Here is a 19,111-nt window from a genome sequence, read left to right as displayed (position 1 = left end):
TGCATTCTCTAGTTAAAATAGCAGTGCTTTTGATGAATGGGCTGAACATTTGTAGTGTAGGCTATCTACTATCAGAGACTTGGTTGGATGCTGAGCAAATTCTAGCCCATTGAAAACCTTTGGCAACTCCGGGGCATTACTTGCTGATTTTTTAGTTCATTCTGTAAAATATCTGTGTATGAAAATATATTTTCTTATATCATTCTTGTCAAAAAACATTTTACATTTTACATTCACTTAACCTGTTCCACTCTGAGCCTGTTTTTCAGGTCTCAGGCTCGAAAATGACATTCCCAGAACAAATGACCATATCTTCCCTTCTAAAAGGGTTAAATTAATAATCTTTGTTCTCAAAGTAATGATAAACCTGTGAGTTGGATGTAGAAGTGTCAGAATCAATATAAATGTTTTTTATTTTAAAGAAAATTCAGATTTTACATAGTAAAAAACTGTAAATTATAGTGTCCGTCCAAAAATTCTTTTTTACAGATAGTGAAAACTACCCTTGGATGATGGGTTAGTAGACTAAAAGCTTTAGGAATCCAAAGTACAACATATAATAAGTACCCTGTATCAAGATTGATGCAAAACAAGTGAAATTTGACCTTTTTAGAGAGATTTAGCCAAAAACTGGGCCATCTGGGGTCATTTGGGTGGATTTGACCTATCTCTGGGCCCCCCTTGCTCGATTTGGTTGGTTGACATACCCTTGTGACCGTTAGAGCGGGGAGGCTCCCACCCAGACAGGTTGTAAAGAAAAAATGTGGTTGCTTCGCATGTGGAAAACGAAACCAAACTGGAGGAATGTCTCCTTCTGGAGTTTGGAAACTAAAACGCAGTTGTATTGCTTATGGATTATCAGAAATAATTTCAAAGAAGGCACAGACACATAGGATGAACCTATGGATTAACTGCAGCATCGTTTTTTTTATCGTTTTAATGCCATTGAAGACCACTTTTGACCAAGGTAAGCCATATTTACTGTTTAGCTTCTTAGCTCCACATGTGATGATGTACGCTTTCGTTTAGAGCGTCGCGAATGTTTATCACTGAGTGTTGAGGAGGGCACCGGTAGATTCAGTGTCTCCAGGACACCAAAAAAGTGGTTGGTTGTGCATCTAGGATAAGTAATAGGGAGTTAGAGTGAGTTTAGTTGCCTTAGTATGTTACATTTTTTCGCTCTTGGCTAATTCAGAGGCTGAGTGTTAGCATTGTGGGTTTTTTTTGGAAAAAAAAATTAAAAAGATCAGTTAGCTGAGTTTCTTCTTCCACATGGATATAAAACATTCATAGTTTATTAATATTAAGATTCCTTAGACGTTGTTTCCTGCAAATGACGCGTTTATCCGCCCGGTACCGGGGGGAAGGTGTGAAACAGGTTAAAGAAAAGCATTTAGATAAGGAGAAAATATGTTGCCAGTGACAAAAAGATACCAAAGTTATCTTTCCAAGAAATGTTTACAGTGAGCAGAATAAAAGCAGAGCAAAGTCAAAAGGGCCACTAAGAATGTGAGTGTCTTACTTCAGAGGTGTGCGCTGATGTGCTGCTCCAGCATGCTGCTGAGAGCCGACCTCAGGTGGTGGAGTCTGCGGTCAAACGTGTAGATGCCGTGACCCAAAGCATGGCTGCCAAATGAACATACCTGCAGAGAGAAGGCTGGTTGTAAATCTGTTGCAGGCAGGTGAGTTAACCTCCAAGAGAACACCTTGAAGATGAAATAGCGTTGCACAATCACCCTCTATCCACCTAATAAATCAATACATGTGGTATGTGCTTGTCTTTAATATTGTTAAACCCAAGTACAAACGGCTCACCGCTAGAGGTCTGGGATGTGCAGCAGAAGATGGGAACCCAACGGGCTCCTCGGGTCCCTCTGCCTCACTTTCATCACTGGAGATTTTTCCATGAACCAGAGGTGAGGGGGCTCGGACCCCCCCCTCGTACTGTTGCTCATCCTCCGTGTTGCTCTCCGACACAGATGAAGGCCGACTGTAAAACACACATCCTTTTTTTTTTTTTTTTGGTTCCACAAAATTATATTTTACTATAATCAACAATATCATTTTTCTAACTGACTAAGTGCTCTCACTTAGCACCACCTCTAAGCCCCCTTCCCAAAGGACTCAGTGTGATCTTATTGGCTGGTGAGAAAAATTGCAAGTAGCTGCACAATATGAGTATATGTGTGTGTGCAGAAAAGTGTTGCAATTGTAAACGCGAGTTAAATATTTGTTAGTTTTGATCAAATTCATATGAATTGTGATGTGCCTCCATACACACATCTCTATCCGAGCTGGCGTCAGTAAAGTTCACTAACCTGAACGCAGGGGCTGGCCAGGGGTCTCCTGCAGTGTGGGGCCCCCGCCTGTTCCATGGGGCCTCTGGGCTGGGGGAGCGTCCAGCAGACGAGTTTCCATCCAGGGATTGGGCCCCTTTTTCACGGACCTTGGTCTTCAGTTCTGCCACTAACTGGTCAAAGTTCTTGCTGCGCCCCATCACTTTCCTCCGCTGGTGGATGGAGTGAATCTGAGGACAGAGGAACAGCAGGTCAGTCACTGCTGCATTTCAAATAAACGGACACAACTTGTATTTGGTGAAGGACCCAAAATTATGGATTTCTCGACTTTTTGGGTAATTGCTGTTGTTGTTGTAGTATATCCTTCTAATAATAATAATAATAATAATAATAATAATAATAATAATAATATAATAATAATGCATTTATTTATAGAGCGCTTTTCTTGAAACTCAAAGACACTTAACAGAGTAAAAATTCATAAAAACATAATTAAAACACACTGAAAATATATAAAACACAACATTAATTACAGATTAAAACTAGTTCTGAAGAGGTGAGTTTTGATTTGTGATTTGAACAAGGTGAGATCGGGGCAGTCACGGGTGTGTTTGGGGAGTGAGTTCCAGAGGGAGGGGGCAGCGACGGAGAAGGGTATGTCCCCCCAGGTTCGGTGCTTGGTCCTATGAGGGAAAGACAGGAGGTTGGGGTCTGAGGGGCGGAGGCTGTGGGTAGGAGTGTGGTGATTAGGGTTGCAAAGCGGCGGAACATTTCCAGTAAATGTACGGTAAGTTTCCGGTAAATTTCCATGGGAAGTTAAGCTGGGGAATTTTGGAAATATTCCATATTGGAAACTTTCCATGGGAATAATGGGATTTATGGAATGTATGGGAACTAACTGGGAATTGAGGGTAATGTAATCGAATTGTATCATTTTATTTTTTTTAATGAGCCGTTCCGACTGATTTCGATAGAGCGGGTAACATATGAGCACAGCCCTCTGTGGATGTCAGCATGAGCAAGAGAAAGGTATCTGAGGAAAATCGTGTTTTCCAAGAAAATTGGGAGAAAGAATATCTTTTCACTGAATTCAGGGGTAAACCACAATGTTGAGTATGTTTGCAGACCGTTGCTGTAATGAAAGTAAGCAACTTGAGCCGCCACTACTACTAATGTGTGTGTGTGTTCCAAGTGAATCTGCATAAATAATAATAAGTACATAAATGATGTGGCCCCCACCACCATCCAAGTTGCCCATCCCTGCTGTAGGGGGTGTGGTCTCAATAGCCATGCAGTAAGCAGTGTGCATGTGATTGAGGAATGGCATGGATATTCAAGTGTACTTGAATGGCATCCGTTTGTTTTAGTCAAGATTATGCTAAAATATACTTTCCCCAACTATATTTAAGTTCCCTATGAAGAGCCAACCTTCAATTTAGAAAATTCCCAGTTTATTCCCGTTTATTCCCATAAATTCCTGTTTATTCCCATGGAAAGTTTCCATCTTTGAAAATTCCCGTAATTTTGCAACCCTAGTGGTGATGGAGCAGGTCAGTGAGGGAGGAGGGGAACTGGTGATGGAGCAGGTCAGTGAGGTATGATTGGGGCCTGGTGATGGAGCAGGTCAGTGAGGGAGGGGAACTGGTGAAGGAGCAGGTCAGTGAGGTATGATTAGGGCCTGGTGATGGAGCAGGTCAGTGAGGGAGGAGGGGGCCTGGTGATGGAGCAGGTCAATGAAGGAGGGGGGGGCCTGGTGATGGAGCAGGTCAGTGAGGTATGATTGGGGCCTGGTGATGGAGCAGGTCAGTGAGGGAGGAGGGGGCCTGGTGATGGAGCAGGTCAATGAAGGAGGAGGGGGCCTGGTGATGGAGCAGGTCAGTGAGGTATGATTGGGGCCTGGTGATGGAGCAGGTCGGTGAGGTAGGAGGGGGCCTGGTGATGGAGCAGGTCAGTGAGGTATGATTGGGGCCTGGTGATGGAGCAGGTCAGTGAGGTATGATTGGGGCCTGGTGATGGAGCAGGTCGGTGAGGTAGGAGGGGGCCTGGTGATGGAGCAGGTCAGTGAGGTATGAGGGGGCCTGGTGATGGAGCAGGTCAGTGAGGTATGAGGGGGCCTGGTGATGGAGCAGGTCAGTGAGGTATGAGGGGGCCTGGTGATGGAGCAGGTCAGTGAGGTATGATTGGGGCCTGGTGATGGAGCAGGTCGGTGAGGTATGAGGGGGTCTGGTGATGCAGCAGGTCAGTGAGGGAGGAGGGGGCCTGGTGATGGAGCAGGTCAGTGAGATATGATTGGGGCCTGGTGATGGAGCAGGTCGGTGAGGTTGGAGGGGGCCTGGTGATGGAGCAGGTCGGTGAGGTAGGAGGGGCCTGGTGATGGAGCAGGTCAGTGAGGTATGATTGGGGCCTGGTGATGGAGCAGGTCGGTGAGGTATGAGGGGGTCTGGTGATGGAGCAGGTCAGTGAGGGAGGAGGGGGCCTGGTGATGGAGCAGGTCAGTGAGGGAGGAGGGGGCCTGGTGATGGAGCAGGTCAGTGAGGTATGATTGGAGCCTGGTGATGGAGCAGGTCGGTGAGGTAGGAGGGGGCCTGGTGATGGAGCAGGTCGGTGAGGTAGGAGGGGGCCTGGTGATGGAGGGCTTTGTAGGTAAGCAGAAGGATCTTGAAATGGATGTGTTGTGGGACGGGGAGCCAGTGGAGGTCTGCAGGGCGGGGGGATGTGGTCACGGAGCGGGTGAGGGTCGGGAGGCAGAGTTCTGAATGTACTGGAGTTTATTGAGGAGTCAGGATGTGTACCATAGAGGATGCTGTTGCAGTAGTCTAGTCTGGATGAGATGAAGACATGGATGAGCAGAGAAGGAGAGTGATGGGTGGAGACGGGATATATTTTTGAGATGGAAGAAGACAGTTTTGGTGATGTGCTTGATATGGTTTTCAAAGGAGAGGTTGCTGTCGAAAATGACTCTGAGGTTGCGGATGGGAGGGGTCAGAGTGGAATTGTCAATGGTGAGGGAGATGTCGTTATTGTTTTTGGTGAGGGATTTGGGACCGATGATGACCATTTCAGATTTATCACAGTTCAGTTTGAGGAAGTTGTTTTGCATCCAGGATCATATTTCAGTGAGACAGATGGTGAGAGTTGAAAGAGTTGAAGTGGTTCTGGATTTTGTTGAGATGTTAAGTTGGACATCGTTCTGAATAAATACTACCCATATCATAAGCTTCATAAAAGTGGTGGCAGCTTTTTATTTAGACACAGCTGTGTGATGTTTTCAGATAAATTAAGCTATTCCAGATTTGACAAACAGGAGTAGATATGAATAAGTCTTTAAACAGTTGAACATCAATTAGACTATCTATTCATTTCAAAAAAACTGATTGAAGGTGTATTCTGTTAAATGACAACATAAATGTGACCATCACACATTAGGAGAATTACAGCTGATGTATCTTAGCTGCTCATTTTCCAAAAACACCTAAAGTTTGAAATCTATTTCTTAAAGATTTCATGCGTCTGACCACTGGTCCTTTGGTTGTTTTGGAAAGAGTCTCGGGTACTTTGCTATAGGAATTATTATTTTTTGATTGCATTACACTCATGTAGGTTTATCATGCAGCACTGTCCATTAGTAACTTTTGCTGTTATCTTTAAATGCGTCAGTTTCATTTCAATAATTTTAGATGAATAGTTTTAAGGATTACATGACATATGTTCTTCCTAGCAGGTGGAAGAATCCACCTTCAGAGCAGGTAGAGATGCAGGTTGTTCTCCTGCGTATCTTTCCCGTCACTCCTGTCACTTCCTGTTTATCGGGTCGTCCTGTCTGGATGTGGCCTCTCACACTCACTTCCTCCCTCACCATATAAGGACTCTTCCTGTGCATTTTCACCATTCAGTATCAGTCAGTGCTCACTAGTAACGAGAGGTGACTGCAGTGTAATTCATTTGAAAGAATCCACTCTTTTTGTCACTGTAAATGGCGAATTTCTTAAATGCAGAACTTGATCATTTGTCACTTGTTAAAGATATCTTACAATGAGCTCACACTGCTTGATGTGCAATTGGATACACAGGTTCTGTGATTCTCTGACAGGTTATCAACTCCGATGTGATATCAAAATTGTCAATGCGACTTTTAAAACAGTGATACCAATACACTTGTTCCCTGTGCAACACTGTTACACTTGCCAAAGCAGCTATTGTTGAATACTAGATTTGGTTATTGATAGGACAACAAACATCCACCTTACAGTAAATCACTTCGGGGATTTACTACTGCATCATCATGAAAACACAAATCTTGTCACAAGGTCACATTTCTTACAATAGGGTTAATTAGGGGTATTTCTGATCAAATACCAATATTGCTTGTATATGATCTGCATATTATACATTTTTCAGATTAAATTACTTTAAATACCGTGTGAATGCCTCAAAAATGTAATAATTAAATGACTTTGGCAAGACCTCGACAAACTACAATGGCACAAGTGGATAGATCCAGTCCCATGGAGAACAACGCCCCTCCATTTACCATCAGATGAACACAAGAGTGCACTATAAAGACAACTTTGGTGCAAACCGACCAGATACCATGTGAAATGCACCATGTTTTGATTAATTTGAGATTCAATAGTAATGTTAAAGCTTTACTTAACCCGGCAAGCCCGGTAACAGTGCACATACATCAACACTTTACAGTAGTTTCCACTTCAATAAGAAGGTTCCAGACTGCAAACACAGGGATGAATTCATGGGAAACTTGAATGAGTGCACACAAGATCGCTGAATGAATACTTAGATGAGCAGAAGTGATGTGTAATTATGCTATAGGAGAATTTGCAGCCACGTGTGAAACGGTACCACCCTCATCCTAACACCAACTAATGGAATGCATTCAGAAAACACTGATCATCCCATACTCATAGAGTTCACCACATTAGAAGCATCTCTGACCAGAAGCACTGTCGCTGTTCTGCAACACCTCCATACTAACAAGTCATGATTCTTTGTACAGTCATTATTCACACATTCGTTTATCACCCTGTTCGTCTAAGAAAATGAGTTAACTAAAATGTTGGTCTTCTATAAAGAAAAACAATAGTCATACAATAAAATCCTATTGGCTGATATGAGACAATATGAAACAAATATATCAGTGCATCCTTTGACTGGGACCTAACAAGCATGACTAACAAAAACAAATACATGTAAATAAAGTGACACCCTACTTAGAAAAATCACACCCAGAAGGGGTCAAAATACCATGGAACTGCCATCAATACATTCTGCTGCTGTACTGCTGTCTGTCTGACGTCCTGCTATTGAATAAAGAATCTGCATTGCATTTCACATTGTATGTGCCTCCATCTATCACATCATCTCTACCATAGAATTGATAAAGGTACAGTTCCAAAATATTATCCAACTTGTTGGCTGTTGTCTGAGCACTGAAGAGACCACAAACTCACAACCTACTTTTCCACTGTCATGTGTACGGACTGGGTCAAAATCAAAGGTGATAGGACTGGATCCTGAAATTAATCCTCTCAACCTTCTACTGAACTACACAGAGAAAATAGAGAAAAACAGATAAACAATTTAAAACAAGAAAAAGAGAGGAATGAGACAGAAAAATGAATGTGAGGCACATGAAGTAGTGCATTGGTGTGGTGAGGCACAGTGTGTTTGGAGCTCACATTGCATGTCAGGAGGCGGGTGCAGACCTTCTTCCTGTCGGGGTCAAGGACGCCGCAGTGTTTGTCCAGGTCACACTCCCTCTCTGAGGAAACACACAGCATCTCAGATACAGCACCACACAGTGAGCAACACACACTCCAAATCTCTGCAGCTTACATAGTGACATGTGGGGTAAAGTGATGACATACAACACCCAAAAACAGATGTCCACAGATTGTATACATATTCACCAGAATGTGTTCTCCAAGCTGGAATTCCAGTGTTTTCAACCAATTGACAGACTGTATATTCTGGAAGCATTTCCGTGCTTTTTAGTGGACCGTCAGCAAAGATGCAGTTTTAGTTTAATTTAATACATTGATATAACACAAGCCGCATCATGGTGTGCATTTCAGGCGCGCTTTACACACGTGAGCAAAACCAGAGATGTCTTTTTAGAGGCAGTTCTGTTTTCTTCTGTATTATGTGCATTTCTACAGTATGAATAGGCTGCCAAACATGAGTGCATACTGTCCCTGAGACAAATCCAGAAAACTGAAGCTGCTGTAATTAAGTGATGCTTTGAGCTGCAATGATTAGTCTATCAACAAATGAACTATTTTGATAATAGATTAGATATTAAATATTTTTTCATGCAAAATTGGGAGATTTCCTGCTTTTCTCAGTTTTTTTTAATCAAAATTATCTGAATATCTTTGGGTTTTGGACTGCCAAAAACACTTAAAGACATCACCATGAACTTTGAGAAACTGGGATTTTACAAAGTAACCTATAGAAAAATTGATAATGAAAATAGTTGTTAGTTGAAGCTCTTATCATAATTTCCCATACACATCATGGGTATACTAGCAGAGTTGGGTGTAACGTGTTACAAAGTAACGCGTTACTGTAATAATATTACTTTTGTCGGTAACGGAGTAGTGTAATCGTTACTTTTATAATTCAGTAATCACACTACAGTTACTAACATTGCCCCGACACGCGTTACTTCGTTACTTTTATAAAATCAGTCATAATCACACTGACAGACAAGAGGGGTTTCCGCCGCAGGTTTATATGTACGTAATCTGCGCGACTTGCGCGTCCACATACCCACGTGCAGTGCTGCATAAACATGGCTGAGTCAGCGATAACTTTCGAGGGGTGGAGGTATGCCCATTATTTTGAGTTCGTCCGAAGAATAGACAGGAATGTGACGGTGAGGTGCAAACTGTGTCCAGGCCAGAAGCTGTTATCCACTGCTGTAAACACCACGTCAAACCTCAACAAACACCTGCAAAGAACACATGCTAAGGTGAAGCTAATAGCTAAGGACCCCCGAACCCAGAGTGAGGATGTTGTGAGTCGCCGCCGCCGACTCCGAAGCAGCACAAATGAGAATTTGGAGGACCGGTAACCAAAGCAGAGATGGACAGGCTTGTAGCATCCTTCATAGTAGAGGTAATGTTGCCCATTTGCACAGTGGAATCACCATCGCATCGTTCAGAGATATACTGCGCAAAATACAGATAGCAGGAGACAGAGGACAGCCATAGTCAGAGCTATCTGGATCAGTCTTATGCGACAATTGGAAACTGAACTAAAGAGAACATTTGAAACTTTAGCAGTCTGCGTGATCTGCCTGCAGGGAGGGGCGGGCCGGCCCTGCGAGTAAAGTAACGAGTAAAGTAACGAGTAAAGTAACGAGTAAAGTAACGAGTAAAGTAAAGTAGTAACGAGTAAAGTAACGAGTTACGAAGTAGTGTAATATATTACTTTTTTTAAAAAGTAATATGTAATTGTTATATTACTTTTTTTTAGTAACGACCCCATCTCTGTATACTAGTATAATGTGTTTCTGACAGACGATGACAAGTTGGGAAAACATACACTCTGCATGGTACAGGCAAGCACCCATTCCTGGTATATTACCTTTAAACATGGACAGCACAATTTCATTGTGAACTGCTTTAAAGTTATTATACCAACTTCCTTCCCCTTAAAGATTTTCTGTGTGTTTCTAAGAAATAGAACTTTGATTGTTTAGCAGGTAAAAATCATCAGTAGTTCAAACTGAAGGAGAAGCATACATCCTTCAACTGTTACTCCGCCCACATCACCCAAACGGCTCCACCTGTACTCACTGGAGGCCACTTTGTTGTAGGGTCTGGGGACCCGGTGGTTTGGAATTCCCGAGTTCTGGGGGGAGTCCTTCTTCTGGTTCTGGGTGGGGGACCTATCACTGGGTGGAGGCCTACCAGGTGGGGGGGTGCCTCCATGCGGCCAGGGCGGATCTCTGAGTGATGGCGGGGGGGAGCTTATAGGAGGTTCCAGAGGCGGAGGCTGCTTGAACACTGGGGACTCTGTGTGGCTGCTGTGGGAGGGCTTCTCCAGCGGGGAATGTCTGCGTCAGGGAGGGGGAAGTCCAAAGTTAGTTTTTTAAGCTGAACTTTTACCATCACTGGCAAACATTTTTACTAAAATCTACTTTTAAGAGTAAATGTTATCCCAATCATTTTCTGTAAGGTGGTGTGGGAGAATAAATACTTCAACGTTTGAATCTAAAGCTGAAAAAGCACCTGCCTGTCTAAAGACAGTGAATACATGTCTGAAGCTTCCATGTGTCATAATAACGGTGAGTTTTAAACAACATTTTTAATAAAGACTAAAAAAAACGTTATCACGCTAAACATTAGCCACCGTAATATTGTCGGTGTTGATGCGCAACCACGTGACCTCAGTGTTGTGTGTTTTGACCTTTTAAGTTCTGGCAATTGTACTGTATGCTTAAAAAAAATCATAAATTGGTGTTAATATGATTGATTGATTATCCTGCCAACTAAATGTGTAGGTATCGTAAACGTGTCTAACACAAATCTTATTTTCTGCAAAATTCCAAAACCCATTGCAGATACTCTATTGCTTCCTGTGAAGGAATCCCTTGCCATGCCAACGTTTGGGCCGGCCTACAATAATGTCATCACTTCACTGCTCTATATTTCATATTTTAGTGGGAATGCTGTATCAGCAAAATAACCCGGCGGAATAATAAAGAATTTCGTGCGTCGAAGAACAAGTAGTAGGAATGCTGTATAGCATTCCCACTACTTGTTCTTCGACGCACAAAATTCTTTATATTATTTTGCGCCTCTTCTGCTCCGACATTCCACATCGCAGAAACTCCGTTCAAACATCAAAACGTTCAGCTCTGTCGGGAATCGATGGCTATTACTTTTCTCATTCATAAACTTTCATAATTCCAGAGATATATCCCATAATTCATCATCATCACATTTTTTAACATGGAAGTCAATGGAGAAACTCTTCAGACATGAAAAATCTTCATGCGACTTCAACTGCTAACTGCTTCTTCATACTTTCACTCAGAAACCTCCTTCCAACTTTAAAGTGTCACACATCTTTCTGACATTATTCATGTAACACAACTTTTAAATCTGATTCTTACTTTTAGAGATATTAAACATTGTTCAGACCTTGGTAAAGAGGCCTTCTTCAGATTTTAGAGTGTGTGATGTCACAGCTAGAGTGGAGGACAGATTTAATTTTGCCTTCATATTTTCTTTTAAACCTGCCATAATTCCCAAACCCTACATTCCTGAGACATAATTTTTCATGACAAACGTAGGAAAACATCTCGTAGCTTGAAAAATAAAAAAAGATTAAGCAAAATAATTAAACAAAATGCCTCTTGAGGGCATGAAGTGACAAAAACTTTCAACATGTCTCCATTAAACACCATTAGCCGCGTTCACACCGGAGTACTTTTCACCGTACTTTTCGCTTCGCGTTTAGTTCCGTTAGTACCCCTTATGTCGCGTTCACACCAAAAAGAGCACTTAATCTCGGGAACTTTTACCCCCATTTTTAGTGCCTGCTGAGAGATGGTACTTTCCTGGGGGAAAAAAGTGCCCCAGTTCCGATTGGCTGGGCGAATTGCAAACCACGCCCCGTACAACTCTGAAATGAGAGCCGTTATTTTATTATCCTGGCATTAGCATTATTAGCATTAGCATTCGCCCAGTGCACAAACGCAGAGAGACTAATTTATGGCAACACAAAATAAAACATGGGAGCGGTGGAGATGAGGAGGTGTCGGCGTTCCGGCGATTTACTCGGAAGGCTTCAGTAGAAGCTGCTGGAAGTCCCAGCAGCTTCAACTGAAGCCAGTCCCCAACTCCGGGGACTTCCGGCCGGGGACTCCGGGTGGCAGTATACGCCGTGAAGTTGTTTGCGGCTTGCCAGTAAACCCAAAGCAGAAGAAAACGAAGTGACGTCAGCGGCTCATTTGCGTAATCTTCCCTCAGGGAAAAGTACTCCGGTGTGAACGCGATCTGTACTAAATGCCCTGGGGTAATAAGTGCCGGGGCACTGAGTGCCGGCACTAAATACGGCAAAGTACTTGGTGTGAACGCGCCTAATGTAAGTTCAGCCTCATCTTTCCCCACCACAGCAGCCGCACACCTTTAGTTAATCTGCCAAAAAGGCCACATTATTAACCCGAAAGTACACAAAAAGTACACTTCAGATGCTCAAGTTCCTTGACATGCTTCACGCTTTGAAATTTCACCGATATCTGTTACGGTTCTTCAACAAAACGTTCACATGTAAGAGGTTTATCTCTCATTCAGAACAATGAAAATGCTCTCCTCTCACTGATTACTGCACATCACCATGGAAACCTTTGATCTCTGGACACGTCGTTAGCTCAATAAACACCTGTGTCATGGAACACGATGATGTCATAACTCCAACTGACATGCTCAGAGCAGCAGATTTCAGATAATGGTTAACACAGCTCTACATCAAATCTGATGTGACGTAATGTGGTGTTACTATGGCAACGCATCCCTCGCCATAAAACAGCAGCAGACTTCAGATAATGGTTAATGGTCCTGCCCTCAACAGCTCTACGTCAATTATGGGGTGTCTTCATATGCCGTTTCCATGGAAATGCATCCCTCGCCATAAAACACGATGTCGCTGTAACTCCAATGGACACGGTCCGATCGTCCCCCAAACTTCGCTTGTATATCACCGGTGCATGCCTCAACAGCTTTACGCCAAATCTGAGATCTCACCATAGGCTGTTGCCATGGAAACGCATCCCTCGCCATAAAACACGATGTCGCTGTAGCTCCAATGGACACGGTCCGGTCGTCCCACAATCTTCACCTGTATATCACCTCTCCATGCCTCAACAGCTCTACGTCAAATCTGACATCTCACCATATGCCGTTTCCATGGAAACGCCTCGCCTCGCCATAAAACATGATGTTGTCGTAACGCCTATGAAAAGGGTTAAAACAGCACCAGACTTCAGATAATGGTTAACGGTCCAGCCCTCAACAGCTCTACGTCAATTATGGGGTGTTATCATATGCCGTTTCCATGGAAACGCATCCCTCGCCATAAAAGACGATGTCGCTATAACTCCTATGAAAATGTTCAAAACGTGCTCAAACTTCACTTCACATGTGTGCTAAGAGTCCAGCCGTGAAGACATCTACGGGACAGTTTTGAGATTTCTTCAATTGCCATTGCCATGGCAACACAATGCTCACCATGAAACACGGTTTTCTCATAACTTCAGTGAAAATGCTCCAAACGGCACAAAACTTCATAGGTTTGGTAACGATGCAGCCATCAACGCATCTAAGCGTATTATGGGATGTCATCAAATGCCGTTGGCATGGCGACAGATCATTCGCCATCAAGTTAGTTCAAAAGTTTGCAGTTCAAATATTCTGCTGCTTTTCCAAGCCTTTTTACTTTATTTTTCTTCTCTCATCACACATTCAAGCCCCCAGTGTTCATGTATCATTTCAATCTAAATTCTTCACTTTCTTCTTACACATTACATTTCAGCATAGCAGTTTAGCGTCAGATTTTCAGCATAAAGCATTCCCACTAGCAATTTCTTCAGGAATTGCATTCTCTAGTCTAGTTTATCTTGTTTTTCAAAAAAATGACTTTCCCTGTAGGGCTGTACCCGAATATCCGAATATTCGTTCGTTGGAGTACTATTCGGGTTTCAATTTCGTTTTCGGATATTCGTTTTTTTGTTTTTTTCCCCCGTTTTTTTCTCCAAATTGAATTTATTGAAATCTCCAATATCAACGTAAGAGCTTGTGCCTCTTCGGGGGGTGTTAACACTTAACCATAAACGTTATCGTTTACTTTCTCCGTCTTTATATATAGATATTACTTTTCTCCGTTAATCTCCGTCACGTTGTTTCCAAAGCAACAACAACAACTTCCTGTCAACTGCGCTAACTCTCCTTCAAAATAAAAGCATGTCCATAAATAGGAAGCCAAGCCAAATTACACTTAAGACATATACAACTGCAACGAAAGTAACAAACACAATGCGATATCCTTTTCAATTTCAAAGAACACAAATTGGGTTACATTAACAAATAACTATAAAACAACAATACTGTAGAATAACAAAATGAATGCCGTGAATACACCGAAATACACGTGTTGAAGCGGTTCGCTGCTGATTACGACGCCCCCCCGTGCGGGCCGAATATTCGCTGCTGATTACTACCGAATATCCGGAGCACGAAAAATGGTATTCGGGACAGCCCTATTTCCCTGTTATGTTAGTGTTTGAGGTTCATTTGCAGTTAATACATTCTTTACTTTGTGCGATACAACTGGCTAGACTGTAATTCCAATGCAAATCAGTTTTAATTGCAAACTGATCGCGCTACAGAATCAAAATCTTGGTGGTGTATTGATAGCCTCAGTTGCAGACCATTACATTTGAACAAACTTAAATGACACGCAGCCACATTTGGCTGTAATGATCCCAAATTGGCTTAGATAACAAACCAAAGAGTAAAAAACTGGTTGTGGTTTCACTGTGGTTGTGTGCAGGTCTTCCTGATGGAGGTTCCTGTTTCTGACACATACTCCCCCAAAAACGACACCTTGTTCTTACATTTGGTTTTAGAGTGAAAAAAACTTGTTCTCTATTTTGTGTGAAGGTCTATTCTGTGAACCCTGAAGTTAAGTTATCCCCGACCCCCCAACTTGCCCCACTCTGTTCTTACCGTACTCCATCCTTGGGGTTCTTGGAGTGTCTGTATTGTGGTGGAGTGGAAGGTGAGGGGGGGGCTGGCTTTGGCTGCCCGGCCCCCTGGCCACGACTCTCCCAGGATGAAGCGGAAGCAGCGTTGGTCCCATGAGAAGGAGAATGGCCGTGGTGGGGCCTCTGCTGGGGTGGGGGTGCAGGGGTGGGGGAGCGCAGCCGGGCATACAGCTTGGCCAGGGGGCCATGTCGTCGCTCACAGTGCTTCTCGAACGCCTGCGGCTTCACTACTTGGCCACAATGGCTGCACACCACCAGGTAGAAGTCATCATGGCCGGGGTATAGGCCGAAGATGGACATGTCTTATAGAGAGGAGAGAGACATACTTATCTCACTGCCAAATGTCACATAGCAATGTCACGAAGCAGCCCAGTATCATCCTGCATTATGAAAAGGTGTTAGATCTTCTCACTTAAAAGCACTGTCAGAGTTGAACTACACTGGTTGAATATAGCATTGAAAATCAGTATTCTGATGGTAAACGCCATTTGGTAACAATACAGTGTCTCCAACTTCTTGGATTCTGACATCAACTTGGAATTACTTCTAGACATCTACAATAATTTATATTTGTACCTTTAATAAATAAATAGAACTGACACATTTTTTATAACATGCCATTTACTAGGTAAATGTATTGGCTGGAAACAGATCTACACTGGATTGTGTTTTTGTTCTTGCGCAGAGGGTTTTCTCAACATCCTAAATTGACTTCACTTAATCCAAGCACCTTCAGGCCTTGTCAATAGGTGACTAATTTGCCTGCAACTGTGAATGTTTGCCTGTATATGTACGTATTGGTCGGCATGTGATAGACCAGCGACCTATCTAGGATGCAACCCACCTCTTGTCCATGTGTTAAAAGAACATTTTAGATGATCTTTTAAGTTGGGTTGTCAGATTCTAAATAAAGAAAACACTTCAAACTGATGTTGATTTTTTTATGTGGGCTTTTCTTTAGGTGACTAAAATACGTTTTGCTGCTGCAGCAGTTAATTGCTTAGCCTCCATGAGCGGGATGTCAGAACTCCGAGTCCTTTCTGCCTTTCAAAAAAAAGGGGCGTTCCGACCGTCTTTTCTACAGACTCTGGATAAGTACCTCTACAATGCAATCCCACTTTATAAAACACAGAACTATACTCTATCGGAAGAAGCAGGTTAAAGCTATTATAACATGTATGGAGATGATCTTGCATAGTATGCATTTCCCGAAGAAACATGAACTAAAAAAAATCACTAAAAATAAGTACATTTAGTCAGGGGAAAAAAACTAAAAGAAAAAAGCATTAAATTATAAATGTATAATTTAAGCAAATGTTTGGATCCTGGTTCAAACATCACCTTGTTTTGGCTTGTATTTCCATGTGATGTAAATGCAAAGTTTGTGAAAAGGTGCACAGGCTTAAACGTACTATCAAGTAACTTCTTTTTTTCATGCTCTGAGATGAACACACACAAAGTGTCTGTCGGAGGTTCTGTAGGACAGCTGTGTAACACACAGCCCGGCAAGCTTTTTTGCTCGCCCTGGTCCTGCAAACCAGAACCTCTTCTGCCTCTAGGCAGGGGTGGAGACCAAAGAGAGGCTGAGGCACAGTTCATTGAGGCATCCCAGGTCAATGTACATGCACATTAATGCAAGCACATTCACAACTAGACCAGGAGTTAATGTTATTGTTTTCAGATGTCCCAAACAACAACAGCGTAATGTGTGGTAGATTAAAGTGTGCAGACTTACCCTCCTTACTGAGTGACATGGCCTCTGCAGCTTTTTTGCCATTCTTGCTGCAGTCACCTACATCAGTGCCTGAAACATCACACATAACAAAGAGACAGATGTTTTCCAAAAGTTGTATGACAGGATCATCAGCAAGACAAACCTAACAGCACACATTCTGCACATAACAGGCCCCTTACACTGGGTTACATTGTGCAGGTAAACTGCTTCCCTGCTGACCCTTCTGTTGATTTCGTTTTCAAACAGCAATCAGTAGCTTCAAGTGTTTTGGGATGGAGGGAGACTTTATTTGAGTTGTGAACAAAGTAACACTTTGAGGGATGCCAGACAATGAATGAGCGTACACACTCCAAGATGGGGAGAGCAGGAGACCCTTTAGGGCAAAAGTCAAACATACGAGAGTTCCTGTCGCATACACACAATTAACATGAGTTAAATTGAGGCTGGGGGGGGCTGGCAATCACAGGAGAACACTGTTCTGAAGCGAAAGAACACAGAGTAACGTTAACTCATATCAAATGCATCCTCCGTCACCGGTGTCTACTCTCAACACTGCTGCTGCTAGCATTAGCAGGCTAACGCTAACTGCCTTGTCGCTAGTCTGGCTCGCTAGCTAGCTCTCCACGGGAAGAAGTTGTTCGCCCAACCATCTACTCTAGCCTCCTTCCGCTGTGATGCCACCGCTGCCCGGCTGCTTTCACGAACATGAAAACCCCAATAAAGGCTGGCAGCTTGTGTCATGGGCACCGCTTTAAAGCACACACTATAATGGCTCTATCTTAACAAGCATCACTTGTTTTTTCTTGAAGACAACGAATGCAGTGGGACCTGGAGAGCAACATGTTACCCACCCAGCGCTAGGACCCGGCAGGGTCTTTGTTTGGGTAACATGGTTAGCTCTGTGCTCCGTTTCAACGAAATTAAAGCCCGGTGCTTTGGTTACATGGTTCACGAGCTGCCAGTGTTTGCGTCGATGTTCATCCTTACCCTCTGCCGCTGTCACACCGGCCCACTCGGCCCAGGCAGTCCAGCTTTGACCCACGAAATCATCGAGGCTAGGCACCCGCCGATCTAGAGCAGCCATTACTTTTACTGCGCGTTCACGCACCGCCATCATCACTGCGCGGCAAGCAACTTACGTCATATCTCGCGCTCTCGACATGATAGGAACTTCCTGCGTGCACGTTCACAGAGAGAGAGAGAGAGAGAGAGAGAGAGAGAGAGAGAGAGAGAGAGAGAGAGAGAGAGATAGAGAGAGAGAGAGAGAGAGATAGATAGAGATAGAGAGAGGAGAGAGAGATAAGAAGAGAAGAGAGAGGAGAGATGTTTTATTTTACAAAGTTACATATGACATAATTAAATGTACACAAACATCAAGAGCGCAGCAAAAGGATAACATGTTTCTCTCAGTAGCATGGAGTGAGATATGGATGCTGTTTGTCCGACTAATCAATATCTGTATTAATGAATTGGCCACCATCACCTGGACCAAGGTACGTTTTAACCGTTTTTTTTTTAGTTCTAATTTCAACTAATAATAAAACAGAAACGGGTCGTTTTTTTGTTTTTCAATTTTGCCCCAAAACCAAAAAACGGAAATTCAGCTCGTTTTTTCGTTTTTCTGTTCTTACTGTTAAAACAAGTATACCACTCAATGTTTCGTTTCCATAGGTGGGTGGGTCTCCAGTGCCTCCTTGCTTCTGATTGGCTAGTTTGCCATATGCTTGCGCTGTACTCTTCAAAATAAAGGTTCATACTCTTTGCCTAGACGTGCGTGTTTGCACGAATATACATTGAATATATGGCTACATGCAAAACATACAGAAGACAGTCTGTCCGTGTGTGGGTGCGTATGTGTGTGCGCGTCTGTCGGTCTGTTGGTCTGTCTGTCTGTCTCGCGATCTGTCTATCTGGCTGTCTGTCTTGCACTGTCATGAATCCCTATCTTATAAAGTATGAGTATCTCTCTGTTTGATGTTACTGACACTGCTGAATTGATGCGGCCGTATTTCCCGTTTGCGTGGTCAAGTCAGCATCGAGTTTTTTTTCTTCAAATCTATATTAAAATAGCTTGGAGGTTGAGGATTGATAAATACTATTTAGAGTACTTTTACTGTGTAGGCTACTCTGTCAAACTCCCCTCTTGAGTACAATAATGCATGTTTTCTGCTATCTTTGATGAGAGATAAAATGATGTTCTGCCATCAATTCTTAATGAGAGTGATACTGTTTGACTCAGTATACTAATTTAACTACACCAACAAGTACTTTTTCAGGTATTTTTTT

At 42.9% G+C, this 19,111-nt stretch overlaps 1 protein-coding gene across 1 annotated transcript in view; it reads right to left on the bottom strand.

The window, feature by feature from the left end:
* atxn7l2a (ataxin 7-like 2a) overlaps positions 1-17,998 on the bottom strand; it is a 33,428-nt gene extending 15,430 nt beyond the window's left edge. The window contains 9 exon segments of the mRNA XM_034144533.1: positions 1,526-1,643; positions 1,816-2,006; positions 2,333-2,374; positions 2,377-2,527; positions 7,994-8,076; positions 10,118-10,377; positions 15,053-15,392; positions 16,826-16,894; positions 17,813-17,998. Of these exon segments, the coding sequence (XP_034000424.1) occupies positions 1,526-1,643; positions 1,816-2,006; positions 2,333-2,374; positions 2,377-2,527; positions 7,994-8,076; positions 10,118-10,377; positions 15,053-15,392; positions 16,826-16,894; positions 17,813-17,942 (1,384 nt within the window). The 5' untranslated portion in view covers positions 17,943-17,998.
* Positions 17,999-19,111: the final 1,113 nt, after the last annotated feature.

Source organism: Trematomus bernacchii, unplaced genomic scaffold (assembly GCF_902827165.1).
Source record: "Trematomus bernacchii unplaced genomic scaffold, fTreBer1.1, whole genome shotgun sequence".
Lineage (NCBI taxonomy): Eukaryota > Metazoa > Chordata > Actinopteri > Perciformes > Nototheniidae > Trematomus > Trematomus bernacchii.
Note: the sequence above shows the minus strand (reverse complement) of the source record. Positions and strands in the feature narration are given on the sequence as shown.